This window comes from Doryrhamphus excisus, chromosome 8 (assembly GCF_030265055.1).
Source record: "Doryrhamphus excisus isolate RoL2022-K1 chromosome 8, RoL_Dexc_1.0, whole genome shotgun sequence".
In the NCBI taxonomy this organism is placed as follows: Eukaryota; Metazoa; Chordata; class Actinopteri; order Syngnathiformes; family Syngnathidae; genus Doryrhamphus; species Doryrhamphus excisus.
The window spans coordinates 21040001-21052230 of NC_080473.1; the positions used below are offsets into that span (position 1 = coordinate 21040001).

General features: G+C 36.9%; 1 protein-coding gene across 6 annotated transcripts in view; it reads right to left on the bottom strand.

Annotated features, from left to right (window-relative positions):
• stim1a (stromal interaction molecule 1a) overlaps positions 1-12230 on the bottom strand; it is a 32822-nt gene that overhangs the window by 15402 nt on the left and 5190 nt on the right. For all 6 annotated transcript variants that reach the window (XM_058079708.1, XM_058079707.1, XM_058079706.1 and 3 more), the window contains exons 3-6: positions 11103-11233; positions 8633-8747; positions 4755-4866; positions 4539-4654 (exon numbers count right to left, since the gene is read on the bottom strand). In XM_058079708.1, coding sequence (XP_057935691.1) covers positions 4539-4654; positions 4755-4866; positions 8633-8747; positions 11103-11233 — 474 coding nt within the window. The remainder of the gene's footprint in view (positions 1-4538; positions 4655-4754; positions 4867-8632; positions 8748-11102; positions 11234-12230) is intronic.

The following is a 12230-nucleotide window of genomic DNA, read 5'->3' on the forward strand; positions in this document are numbered from 1 at the left end:
TTATTTTGCTTTGCGTTCTTAAAATGGTACAATTTCCTCAAAAACGAACAATTCTGGAAATATTCAGAGGCCTTGAGCAACCTCTAAATATTGTTTAAAAAAAATTCAAAATTTTGGACAGTGAGTTTTTATTGATATCCTAACACATTTAGAGGGTGAGAGTTGAACATTTACAAAACAAATTTCGGTCGCGAGCTCTCTAGTTTGCGAGTTAGCATGTGTCTCAAGACCCTGATTTGATATTACAACAATAAAAGGCTTGAACTACTTCAGTTGTGTGTAATGAATCTAAAATCAAAGTCTAATGTTTATCGGTACATTACAGAAAATAATGAACTTTTTTTCCACAATATGCTAATTTTTTTGAGAAGGACTAGTATGTTAACAAGTCAGACGAGTGTGTCCCTCCAAAGCATACCCTGAATTGCAATGCAGCCGCACAGCTCAGGCTGACACAACGGAAGCTTTCAACATTCATATAGTCCTGCCCTGAAGTTATTTCACTTGAGGATTTGCAGGATAATCTACAGCCTAATTCCACTCTTTCCTGCGGCTCTACTGTTGGAAAGGCGCAGATGTGCTTTAATCAGCGGGTTCAATTGTGTAACGTTGGCCAAGGAAGACGATGGCCTTCATTGTGCGCGTGTCTTAAAATGCTGCTGCAGCGAGGAAGTCGCAGTCAGTGTGAGCTTGTCACTTGGAGAGGCTGTCAAAGCCAGACGCCGCTCGCTTTGCATCTTCCTCGAAGTGAGGCAAAATCCAGTGTGACACATGCCACACACAGACGACTGCACAACATGGTTTCTTCCTCATTAAAATTCCCTTTTCACACTTTTATTTGTAGTAAGGATCGACCGATACATCGGCCGGCCGATATATCGGGCCGATATTTGCGTTTTTTCCTTGTATTGGTCGATACGCGCGTGAAAAAAATCGGTCGATCCCTAATGTTTACATTTCAATAAATATTTGTTTAAACATGAGACCTGTAATATTTGTTATCATGGTCATTTTTTCATATAAATTGAGGGATCAAAAGCAGTATCAGCCACAAATATCGGCCCAAGCAAAATCGGCTAAGGGTGATGGAAAAAAATCGGTATCGGCATCGGCCCCAAAAAAAACATATCGGTCGATCCCTCGTGTTTACATTTCAATAAATATTTGTTATCATGGTCATTTTTTCATGTAAATTGAGGGATCAAAAGCAGTATCGGCCACAAATATCAGCCCAAGCAAAATCGGCTAAGGGTGATGGGAAAAAAATCGGTATCGGCATCGGCGCCAAAAAAAACATATTGGTCGATCCCTAGTGTTTACATTTCAATAAATATTTGTTTAAACATGAGACCTGTAATATTTGTTATCATGGTCATTTTTTCATATAAATTGAGGGATCAAAAGCAGTATCGGCCACAAATATTGGCCCAAGCAAAAACAGCCATCGGCTAAGGGTGATGGAAAAAAATCGGTATCGACCCCAAAAAATCATATCGGTCGATCCCTAGTGTTTACATTTCAATAAATATTTGTTTAAACATGAGACCTGTAATATTTGTTATCATGGTCATTTTTTCATTTAAATTGAGGGATCAAAAGCAGTATCGGCCACAAATATCGGCCCAAGCAAAATCGGCCATCGGCTAAGGGTGATGGAAAAAAAATCGGTATATGCATCGGCCCCAAAAAACCATATCGGTCGATCCCTAGTGTTTACATTTCAATAAATATTTGCTATCATGGTCATTTTTTCATATAAATTGAGGGATCAAAAGCAGTATCGGCCACAAATATCGGCCCAAGCAAAATCGGCCATGGGTGATGGAAAAAAAATCGGTATCGGCCCCCAAAAAATATATCGGTCGATCCCTAGTGTTTACATTTCAATAAATATTTGTTTAAACATGAGACCTGTAATATTTGTTATTATGGTCATTTTTTCATATAAATTGAGGGATCAAAAGCAGTATCGGCCACAAATATCGGCCCAAGCAAAATCGGCCATCGGCTAAGGGTGATGGAAAAAAATCGGTATCGGCATCGGCCCCCAAAAAAACATATCTGTCGATCCCTTGTGTTTACATTTCAATAAATATTTGTTATCATGGTCATTTTTTCATATAAATTGAGGGATCAAAAGCAGTATCGGCCACAAATATCAGCCCAATCAAAATCAGCCATCAACTAAGGATGATGGAAAAAAAATCAGTATCGGCATCGGCCCCCAAAAAAACATATTGGTCGATCCCTAGTGTTTACATTTCAATAAATATTTGTTTAAACATGAGACCTGTAATATTTGTTATCATGGTCATTTTTTCATATAAATTGAGGGATCAAAAGCAGTATCGGCCACAAATATCGGCCCAAGCAAAATCGGCCATCGGCTATGGGTGATGGAAAAAAAATCGGTATCGGCATTGGCCCCAAAAAAAAAACATATCGGTCGATCCCTAGTGTTTACATTTCAATAAATATTTGTTTAAACATGAGACCTGTAATATTTGTTATCATGGTCATTTTTTCATATAAATTGAGGGATCAAAAGCAGTATCGGCCGCAAATATCGACCCAAGCAAAATCGGCCATCGGCTAAGGGTGATGGAAAGAAAATCGGTATCGGCCCCAAAAAAAACATATCGGTCAATCCCTAGTGTTTACATTTCAATAAATATTTGTTATCATGGTCATTTTTTCATATAAATTGTGGGATCAAAAGCAGTATCGGCCACAAATATCGACCCAAGCAAAAACGGCAAATCGGCTAAGGGTGATGGGAAAAAATCGGTATCGACCTCAAAAAATCATATTGGTCGATTCCTAGTGTTTACATTTCAATAAATATTTGTTATGATGGTCATTTTTTCATATAAATTGAGGCATCAAAAGCAGTATCGGCCACAAATATCGGCCCAAGCAAATCGGCTAAGGGTGATGGAAAAAAATCGATAGTATCGGCCCCCAAAAAAACCATATCCGTCAATCCCTAGTGTTTACATTTCAATAAATATTTGTTTAAACATGAGACCTGTAATATTTGTTATCATGGTCATTTTTTCATATAAATTGAGGGATCAAAAGCAGTATCAGCCACAAATATCGGCCCAAGCAAAATCGGCTAAGGGTGATGGAAAAAAATCGGTATCGGCATCGGCCCCAAAAAAAACATATCGGTCGATCCCTCGTGTTTACATTTCAATAAATATTTGTTATCATGGTGATTTTTTCATGTAAATTGAGGGATCAAAAGCAGTATCGGCCACAATTATCGGCCCAAGCAAAATCGGCTAAGGGTGATGGGAAAAAAATCGGTATCGGCATCGGCGCCAAAAAAAACATATTGGTCGATCCCTAGTGTTTACATTTCAATAAATATTTGTTTAAACATGAGACCTGTAATATTTGTTATCATGGTCATTTTTTCATTTAAATTGAGGGATCAAAAGCAGTATCGGCCACAAATATCGGCCCAAGCAAAATCGGCCATCGGCTCAGGGTGATGGAAAAAATCGGTATCGGCCCCAAAAAAACCATATCGGTCGATCCCTAGTGTTTACATTTCAATAAATATTTGTTTAAACATGAGACCTGTAATATTTGTTATCATGGTCATTTTTTCATATAAATTGAGGGATCAAAAGCAGTATCGGCCACAAATATCGGCCCAAGCAAAATCGGCCATCGGCTAAGGGTGATGGAAAAAAATCGGTATCAGCATCGGCCCAAAAAGAACCCATATTGGTCGATCACAAATATCGGCCCAAGCAAAATCGGCCATCAGCTAAAGGTGATGGAAAAAATCGTATCGGCCCCAAAAAATCATATCGGTCGATCCCTAGTGTTTACATTTCAATAAATATTTGTTTAAACATGAGACCTGTAATATTTGTTATCATGGTCATTTTTTCATATAAATTGAGGGATCAAAAGCAGTATCGGCCACAAATATCGGCCCAAACAAAATCGGCCATCGGCTAAGGGTGATGGAAAAAAAATCGGTATCTGCATTGGCCCCAAAAAATATCGGATGATCCCTAGTGTTTACATTTCAATAAATATTTGTTTAAACATGAGACCTGTAATATTTGTTATCATGGTCATTTTTTCATGTAAATTGAGGGATCAAAATCGGTATCGGCTCCCAAAAAACCATATCGGTCGATCCCTAACTTGTAGTAGCGGATGTAAGCTTGTCGATGTAGGACAACCATTGTTGCATAGTCGCTTGATGCTATTTGTCGTTTGTATGAACTGGCACGCACTAGCTGGTCGCATGTGGTGAGATTACCAGGCAAGATAAATCCACCATCACACTGACTGACATTTCCTGCTTTCACACGCGGCTTCCGTCTGACTGAGCTGAACATTTTAGGAATATTTTGCAGTCCACCACCGTGACCCTGGACTGTGACCCCTCTTTGCCTCGTGGCTCCTTTCAAGTTTAGAACTATCTGGAATTAATCGGCGATGCATGAACAAGCGGGAGAATCACACATTGCCGTTTATAAAAAATCCAATTACGCGACGATGCCACTTACTGAGAGGCGCTCCGAACAGCACGGTGTCCAAAGCTTTGAGCTGCAACTTTTGAACGTGGCTGCGATCCAGAATCTTGAGAATCGTGTGTGTCAGAGTGTTGTTCTTCACCGCCAGCCTGAAAAAGAGAGAACAGACACGCGTAAACGGAAGTCAATAAACATAAACAACCACGCGGCGTGCGATTTGAAAATATGAGGCATTTTATGCCGTCTTACCTCGGCATGGTGCTCCCGTTAAAGCTCATCTTGCGGAAGGCCTCGACATACTGAGGCAGTTCCACGTAGGTGATGAGCCACTCAACCACCTCGTCCACAGTCCAGTTATACACTGAAAAAAACAGTAAGTAATACTGCATTTATTTTCATTTTATGCATTCATATTTTATTTGAATTTTTCAAATTCGTCTTTGTATGCCAAAAAAAATTGCAATCTTGATTCGACAACCCAGCGATGTTTTAATTTGACATTGTCAGTTAGGGTGGTCCTTATATGGGGGGTTCAGAAATTTGTTTTGGAAATGTTCAACTCTCACCCGCTAAATGTGTTAGGATATCAAAAATTTTGAATTTTTTTTTTTTTACAATATTTAGAGGTTGCTCAAGGCCTCTGAATATTTCCAAAATTGCTCATTTTTGAAGAAATTGTACCATTTTAAGAACGCAAAGCAAAATAAAATAAAACTTTATTGACTAGTCACTGTGACAGAGTGGTAACCAGCAAAATACAAATAAATGACATTCATTGAAATAAAAGATAAAATCATGAAATAATGAAATCAGAACCATAGTATAATAATAATAATCAAAAATGAACAAAGCATTATTAGAGCATGACAAAACACGACTATAGTCACATTTATACTCTTTTTATTTACAACATATTGCGCAACTGCAGGGTCTGGAGACACATGCTAACTCGCAAACTAGAGCGCTAGCCACCTAAACGGTAGCCTTCAAGTTATTTCCTTTCAACTTAAATAGCCCAAAACTTACCACTTCCACACGGATAGCGAGGATAACTATTAACAGTTATTTAACCTTTAACATGAACATTAATCAAAACGTAATAATCTTTTATTTACTAACATTAAACTTTCATATCAAGGCGGGGGCCTCAAACTAGTGTCCTGCGGGCCACATTTGGGCCGCGGGCCGCGTGTTTGAGACCCCTGGTATAATCTAACCAATAATGTGATTGAAGTGTTGTGACTCATATTTAATATGTAGTTCACATATTCTGCATCATAATAAGAAACAATAAGTCCAATGCTGTCATAAACTCAAATTAATTATCGTTATTAAATTAATAAAACATGTTTGCACAAATTATTACAATGTGCGAAAACTCCTGAATATGCACAGAATATGTCAAACTTCAAAGTTGTTGAGCAACCTCTAAATATTAATCAATATTGATAAAATTTGGCACAAATGTTTTTTTTTTATTCATACTAACATATTAATGGGGTGAGAGCATGAAATTTCAAAATAGAAAAATAAGGACCACTCTATTGTCAGTGCAATGTGATGTGATGTAATGTAGAGTGAACCATGTTTTTGACTTGGAATATGTTCAGTGTCCGGGATCTCCCAAGAAGAACGGTAAAAAGACCATAAGACCACAGTGGTGCAACACCAACCACTAATACAGCGCAGGTAAACCTAATGGTTTGTTCTAGGCTTGAGTTCCCAAATGAGTTCGCAGATATCAGGTGTCATAACAGTGAAGCTGGGGGAGGGGAGGGTAACCTGCTCCACAGCTGCTGGCGTGAAGTGTACTTACTACGAGTGTGAAAAAGGCAGGCGGCAGAAAGGGTGTAAAAGATGAGATAACCAGATACGGCACAGAACATAAAAGAGCCCTCGTGATGGCCTGACCAGACTTGCCGGTTGAGAGAAGGCGACAGTGTGTGTGCTGATTTGGTGATGACAGGCTGGAGGATATCGCCGAGTGCCCGGCAAATTTCCTCCACACGCCTTGACCGTGCGGACAAGGTGGAGCGGCTGACTGCGCTTGCATGGGAAAAGCTAAATATCATTTCACAAGAAAGACAACTAAAAGAGAATACACATCTGCAAGTTCATATATTACATGCGGAGTTCCCCAGGGGTCAATACTGGGACCAAAACTGTTCAACTTGTACATCAATGATATCTCCAAAGTTACGAAAAACTTAAATCTGGTATTATTTGCGGATGATACCACTGCTTTTTGTTCCGGAGGGACTACAGACGAAATCATTAGAAAGGTCAAACACTAAAAAGATGATTTGATGATAACAGATTGTCCTTGAACTTAAATAAAACTAAAATCATGCTGTTTGCTAACAGCAGAAAGGACACGCACCAGCAAATACAAATAGACGCTGTAGACATTGAAAGGGTGAAGGAAAATACATTTCTGGGGATCACAATAGATGAAAATATGAGCTGAACATGAACCTCATATTACAAAATATACAACATAAATGTGGCCAGAAATATTTCAATATTGAACAAAGCAAACATTTGTTCTCAATCAGAAATCACTCCACACTCTTTATTGCTCTCTGGTTCTACCATATCTTACTTATTGTGTGGAAATATGGGCTAATAACTATAAAAGCAATCTTCACTGGCTAAATGTACTGCAAAAAAGGCCAGTAAGGATAATTCAGAATGCCGCCTACAGAGAACATACTAACTCCTTATTTCTAAAATCACAAATACTTCAACTTGCTGATATAGTTCATCTTCAAACAGCTAAAATAATACATAAGGCTAAAAATAATAACCAATTAGCTAAAAATGTCATCAATACTTCTCTACAAGAGAGGAGAAATATGATCTCAGGGAAGAAGTACATTTGAAACACTTCTATGCTAGGACTACGTTAGCGTTAGCATAGCATTTCAGTATGTGGAATCAAACTATGGAATGGATTGAGTAAGGAAATCAAACAATGCACAACGATGAGCCAATTCAAGAAACAATACAAGCAGTTGATGTTTGCTAAATACAAGGATGAAGAGTCTTGAACCAGTCATGATGTGCTATATATATCACTAAAAAAATAAAAATAAAAAATAAAAATAAAAATAAAAATAAAAATAAAAATAAAAATAAAAATAAAAATAAAAATAAAAATAAAAATAAAAATAAAAATAAAAATAAAAATAAAAATAAAAATAAAAATAAAAATAAAAATAAAAATAAAAATAAAAATAAAAATAAAAATAAAAATAAAAATAAAAATAAAAATAAAAATAAAAATAAAAATAAAAATAAAAATAAAAATAAACTATGGTACCCATTATGGCATTGGATGCTCATATTACCTCGTACTTCGGAATGTGACAAAAATTAAAAAAAATATATGAAAATTAAAAAAAATAATAATAATTAAAAGAAAAATAACACAAATGTATTAAATAAAATTTTATGTAAAAAAAACGTAAACTATATTAGGAAAGCAGGAAGTGAACAAATGTAACAGTTAGTGATTGTAAAAGTACCAGATGGAGGGGTAGGATTTAATAAGCTTTGCTTCTTCCTACTCCTTTTGGACATGTGGAACTGGGAACTGATTATGGGATGCACTCAATTGGAATCTGATGCATGTTCAAATGAAATCAAATTAAAATTAAAAATTTAAAAAAATATTTAAAAATATATATTTAAAAAAATTTAAAAATATAAAAAACAAAAAGTATTTAAAAAAATAAAAAATAGAAAAATTAATTAAAAAATAGAAAAATTAATTAAAAAATAGAAAAATTAATTAAATAAAGAAATTAATAACTTCAATTATTTTAGGAAAGCAGGAAGTGAACAAATGTAACAGTTACTGATTGTAAAAGTACCAGATGGAGGGGTAGGATTTAATAAGCTTTGCTTCTTCCTACTCCTTTTGGACATGTGGAACTGGGAACTGATTATGGGATGCACTCAATTGGAATCTGATGCATGTTCAAATGAAATAAAACCATTACCATTACCATTACCATTACCATAAAAGGGTCACAAGTGAGGACACCCACATCAACCACTGATTTGACCTTTCAACCATCTCATGTCAAGAATAACCTGACGTTTACTTGGATTCAATGCGGTACCTTCAGAGCCCTTCCATGTGTTCCACAGGTCCTCCACGCTGATGAACTGGTCATCGCCATGGAAGCTGTTGTGCTTGGCCTTGGGGTCGTGGTAGTTCAGATCCTCCCTCAGGAACTGCAAGGCAAAGCACATGATGATTTGGTAACTAGGACATGACTCTCTGTGTCCTAATGGGAATGATGTGCTAGGACAGCAGAGAACTTGCAGTACTCTTGTCGATTTGTTCTACATAAATAAACATGTCAAACAAGTTCAGATAAGAAAGCCACTCTTATTATCACCACTGAATTCAACCTCTCGCTTGTCAGTAGACAAAGATGGGCTATCTTGTTGCAGAGCCAACTCGGTCACCATGTCAACGCTTTGTTATCAAGGACGGGTGGAGGACCTCACGCTTCTCTTGCTTGTTTGATGAATTGATGGAGGTCAAACGGCGCCCCCTCCAAATCTCTGTGTCATGCTAGTAACGTTGGAAGCCATTAGGGCAGGGGTCTCAAACACGCGGCGCAGGACACTAGTTTGAGGCCCCCGCCTTGATATGAAAGTTGGATGCTGTATGGTATCATGTACCCAGAAAAAATGATTACGTTTGATTCATGTTCATGTTAAAGGTTAAATAACTGTTAATAGTTATCCTCCCTATCCGTGTGGAAGTGGTAAGTTTTTGGCTATTTAAGTTTAAAGGAAATAACTTGAAGGCTACCTGTTTAGGTGGCTAGCTCTCTAGTTTGCGAGTTAGCATGTGTCTCAAGACCCTGCAGTTGCGCAATATGTTGTAAATAAAAAGAGTATAAATGTGACTATAGTCGTGTTTTGTCATGTCTACAGGGCTCTAATAATGCTTTGTTCATTTTAATATGAAAAAAATCATTTGTCTACCCACCAACTATATGCGGTTTCTTAAGTTTTTATTATTATTATTATATTTATTTATTACTGATTGATTGATTTTGTTTATTTTTCATCTTATTTTGTGCAGAAAAATAAAAAGTAAGATATTTGAGAACAGTGGAATGTTTTATCAGAGCTTTTATTGTAGAAAATCGGAACCAAAGTATATTTTTCTGTTTTTAATAAATGCGTTTTTTTTTTTTTTGGAAACCTGATGCAGCCCAGCCTCACCCAGACCCTAGCTCCAGAGGCCCCCCAGGTAAATTGAGTTTGAGACCCCTGCATTAGGGGTTCCATTTTTTCCTCATCAGAATAAAACTCTCTTCCATTTTTCAATGTCCATGGGCTTTGAAGATGTTTTTGTTCTTAAAACCATTTTCTCGCAGACGCCATCTGATGGTTATTAGCCTATGCTCGGTACCAGTAACAACTTCATTTGGGCCGAGGATCGTTCTATGTCTTGACAGAGCGCCAATCGTATCCTCCGGCTCAGGGCCTGTGAAAATTTTTGGGTCTACCCACGATTTTTTTCATTCCACAACCATAACTAATCATAATCAGGTTCTTTTAAGAGGTTTAAAATTACTGTCAGCCATGTGGAATGAGATCGGGAGCTTGGTGAATTTCTTATAAATTGTAAAAACTGACTTGTATACATTGTTATTGTAGCAGCTGACATGAAAAAGTATATTTACCTGGCGGACTAACACTACGCCTCGCTAACTGCTCGTCTCTGCGTCATTTACACACTGAAAAGTGGATACCGAGACGCAACAAGATGCTTGATTGCAGTCAGTATTTTTACCCGAGGACTGGAGAACACGTCATGTGCTGGAAGACACAGCCATCCCGAGTAGATCGGACATGTTACTGAATCTATGCTGTTGTTGTTGTTGACGGAACTAGCATAAGTCAGTGTATGAACGCGACCAAGGAACGCAGTTTCGGTAGTGTTTTGAATCATTAAAATACAGCAAGATACTGCAACTATTATACGTTATCATCAGCGTACGTGTTAATGCATGATCGTAATGCTACATTATCAAATTATGTTATGTTTCACATAAAGTGTGAATGATGGGCAAAATTCAAAATAGAGTGCAGTTCCCCTTTAAGACGACATCTTTTGTAGTTTCAAAGAAGTTCCTTTGTAATGCAAGCAAACAAAAATGCTTGACCTATCAAAGCATAAACGGGCGAAGTGACGGCACTCCTTGAATCAAAGCATCATGAGACTCCAGAGGAAGTCACCCTGAGGTCTCGCTGGCCCGTTTACAGATGATCAAGCATGATAAATGAACCGCAGGCAGCTCTGATGATGAAGAGCTGCTCATACTAAAAGTTAGTTTAAGAAACGCCATAAACCTTTTAATGGCAGAGCATCTTCATTTGCAGCGATGCAGAACAACATGAGGTCAGCCGTGTGTGCTTTACGTTAATTATTGACACAAACGGCACGGAAAAGGGCAGCGGAGCATACAAATGACAATACGTCTTTGAACGAAGGAATGACGTTATTAAGAAGTTCTTGAACCAAAATATTCCCAGGAGTGAATCAACTGCCATGTTTGTACCTACCCCGTCTGTCTCCACCTCGTCCACGTTGCCGTTTTTATCGTCGTCCATCTGCTTGTGGATGCTGCGGATGGCCTCGTAGCTGAGAGCGCCATTCTCATCCCTGCACAGCGGCTCGTCGATGCGACAAAAATCTGTTGGAGGTCACATAGAAGTGTGTGAAAAACACACTCTTGTTATTGTGATAACATGCGGTTGCTAGCTTTAATTATTTACTCTTTTTAAGACAGGAAGACAGAAAGAATAAAAAAAGCAATCTTCACTGGCTAAATGTACTGCAAAAAAGGCCAGTAAGGATAATTCATAATGCCGCCTACAGAGAACAAACTAACTCCTTATTTCTAAAATCACAAATGCTTCAACTTGCTGATATAGTTCATCTTCAAACATCTAAAATAATGCATAAGGCTAAAAATAAGCAATTAGCTAAAAATGTCATCCAATACTTCTCTACAAGAGAGGAGAAATATGATCAAAAATAAAAATAAAAATAAAAATAAAAATAAAAATAAAAATAAAAATAAAAATAAAAATAAAAATAAAAATAAAAATAAAAATAAAAATAAAAATAAAAATAAAAATAAAAATAAAAATAAAAATAAAAATATCATGTACCCAGAAAAAATTATTACATTTGATTAATGTTCATGTTCAAGGTTAAATAACTGTTAATAGTTATCCTCCCTATCCGTGTGGAAGTGGTAAGTTTTTGGCTATTTAAGTTTAAAAGGAAATAACTTGAAGGCTACCGTTTAGGTCGCTAGCTCTCTAGTTTGCGAGTTAGCATGTGTCTCAAGACCCTGCCGTTGCGCAATATGTTGTAAATAAAAAGAGTATAAATGTGACTATAGTCGTGTTTTGTCATGTCTACAGGGCTCTAATAATGCTTTGTTCATATAAAATAAAAAAATAAAAATAAACAAATAACTTCAATTATATTAGGAAAGCAGGAAGTGAACAAATGTAACAGTTCCTGATTGTAAAAGTACCAGATGGAGGGGTAGGATTTAATAAGCTTTGCTTCTTCCTACTCCTTTTGGACATGTGGAACTGGGAACTGATTATGGGATGCACTCAATTGGAATCTGATGCATGTTCTAATGAAATAAAAATATTACCATTACCAAAAAA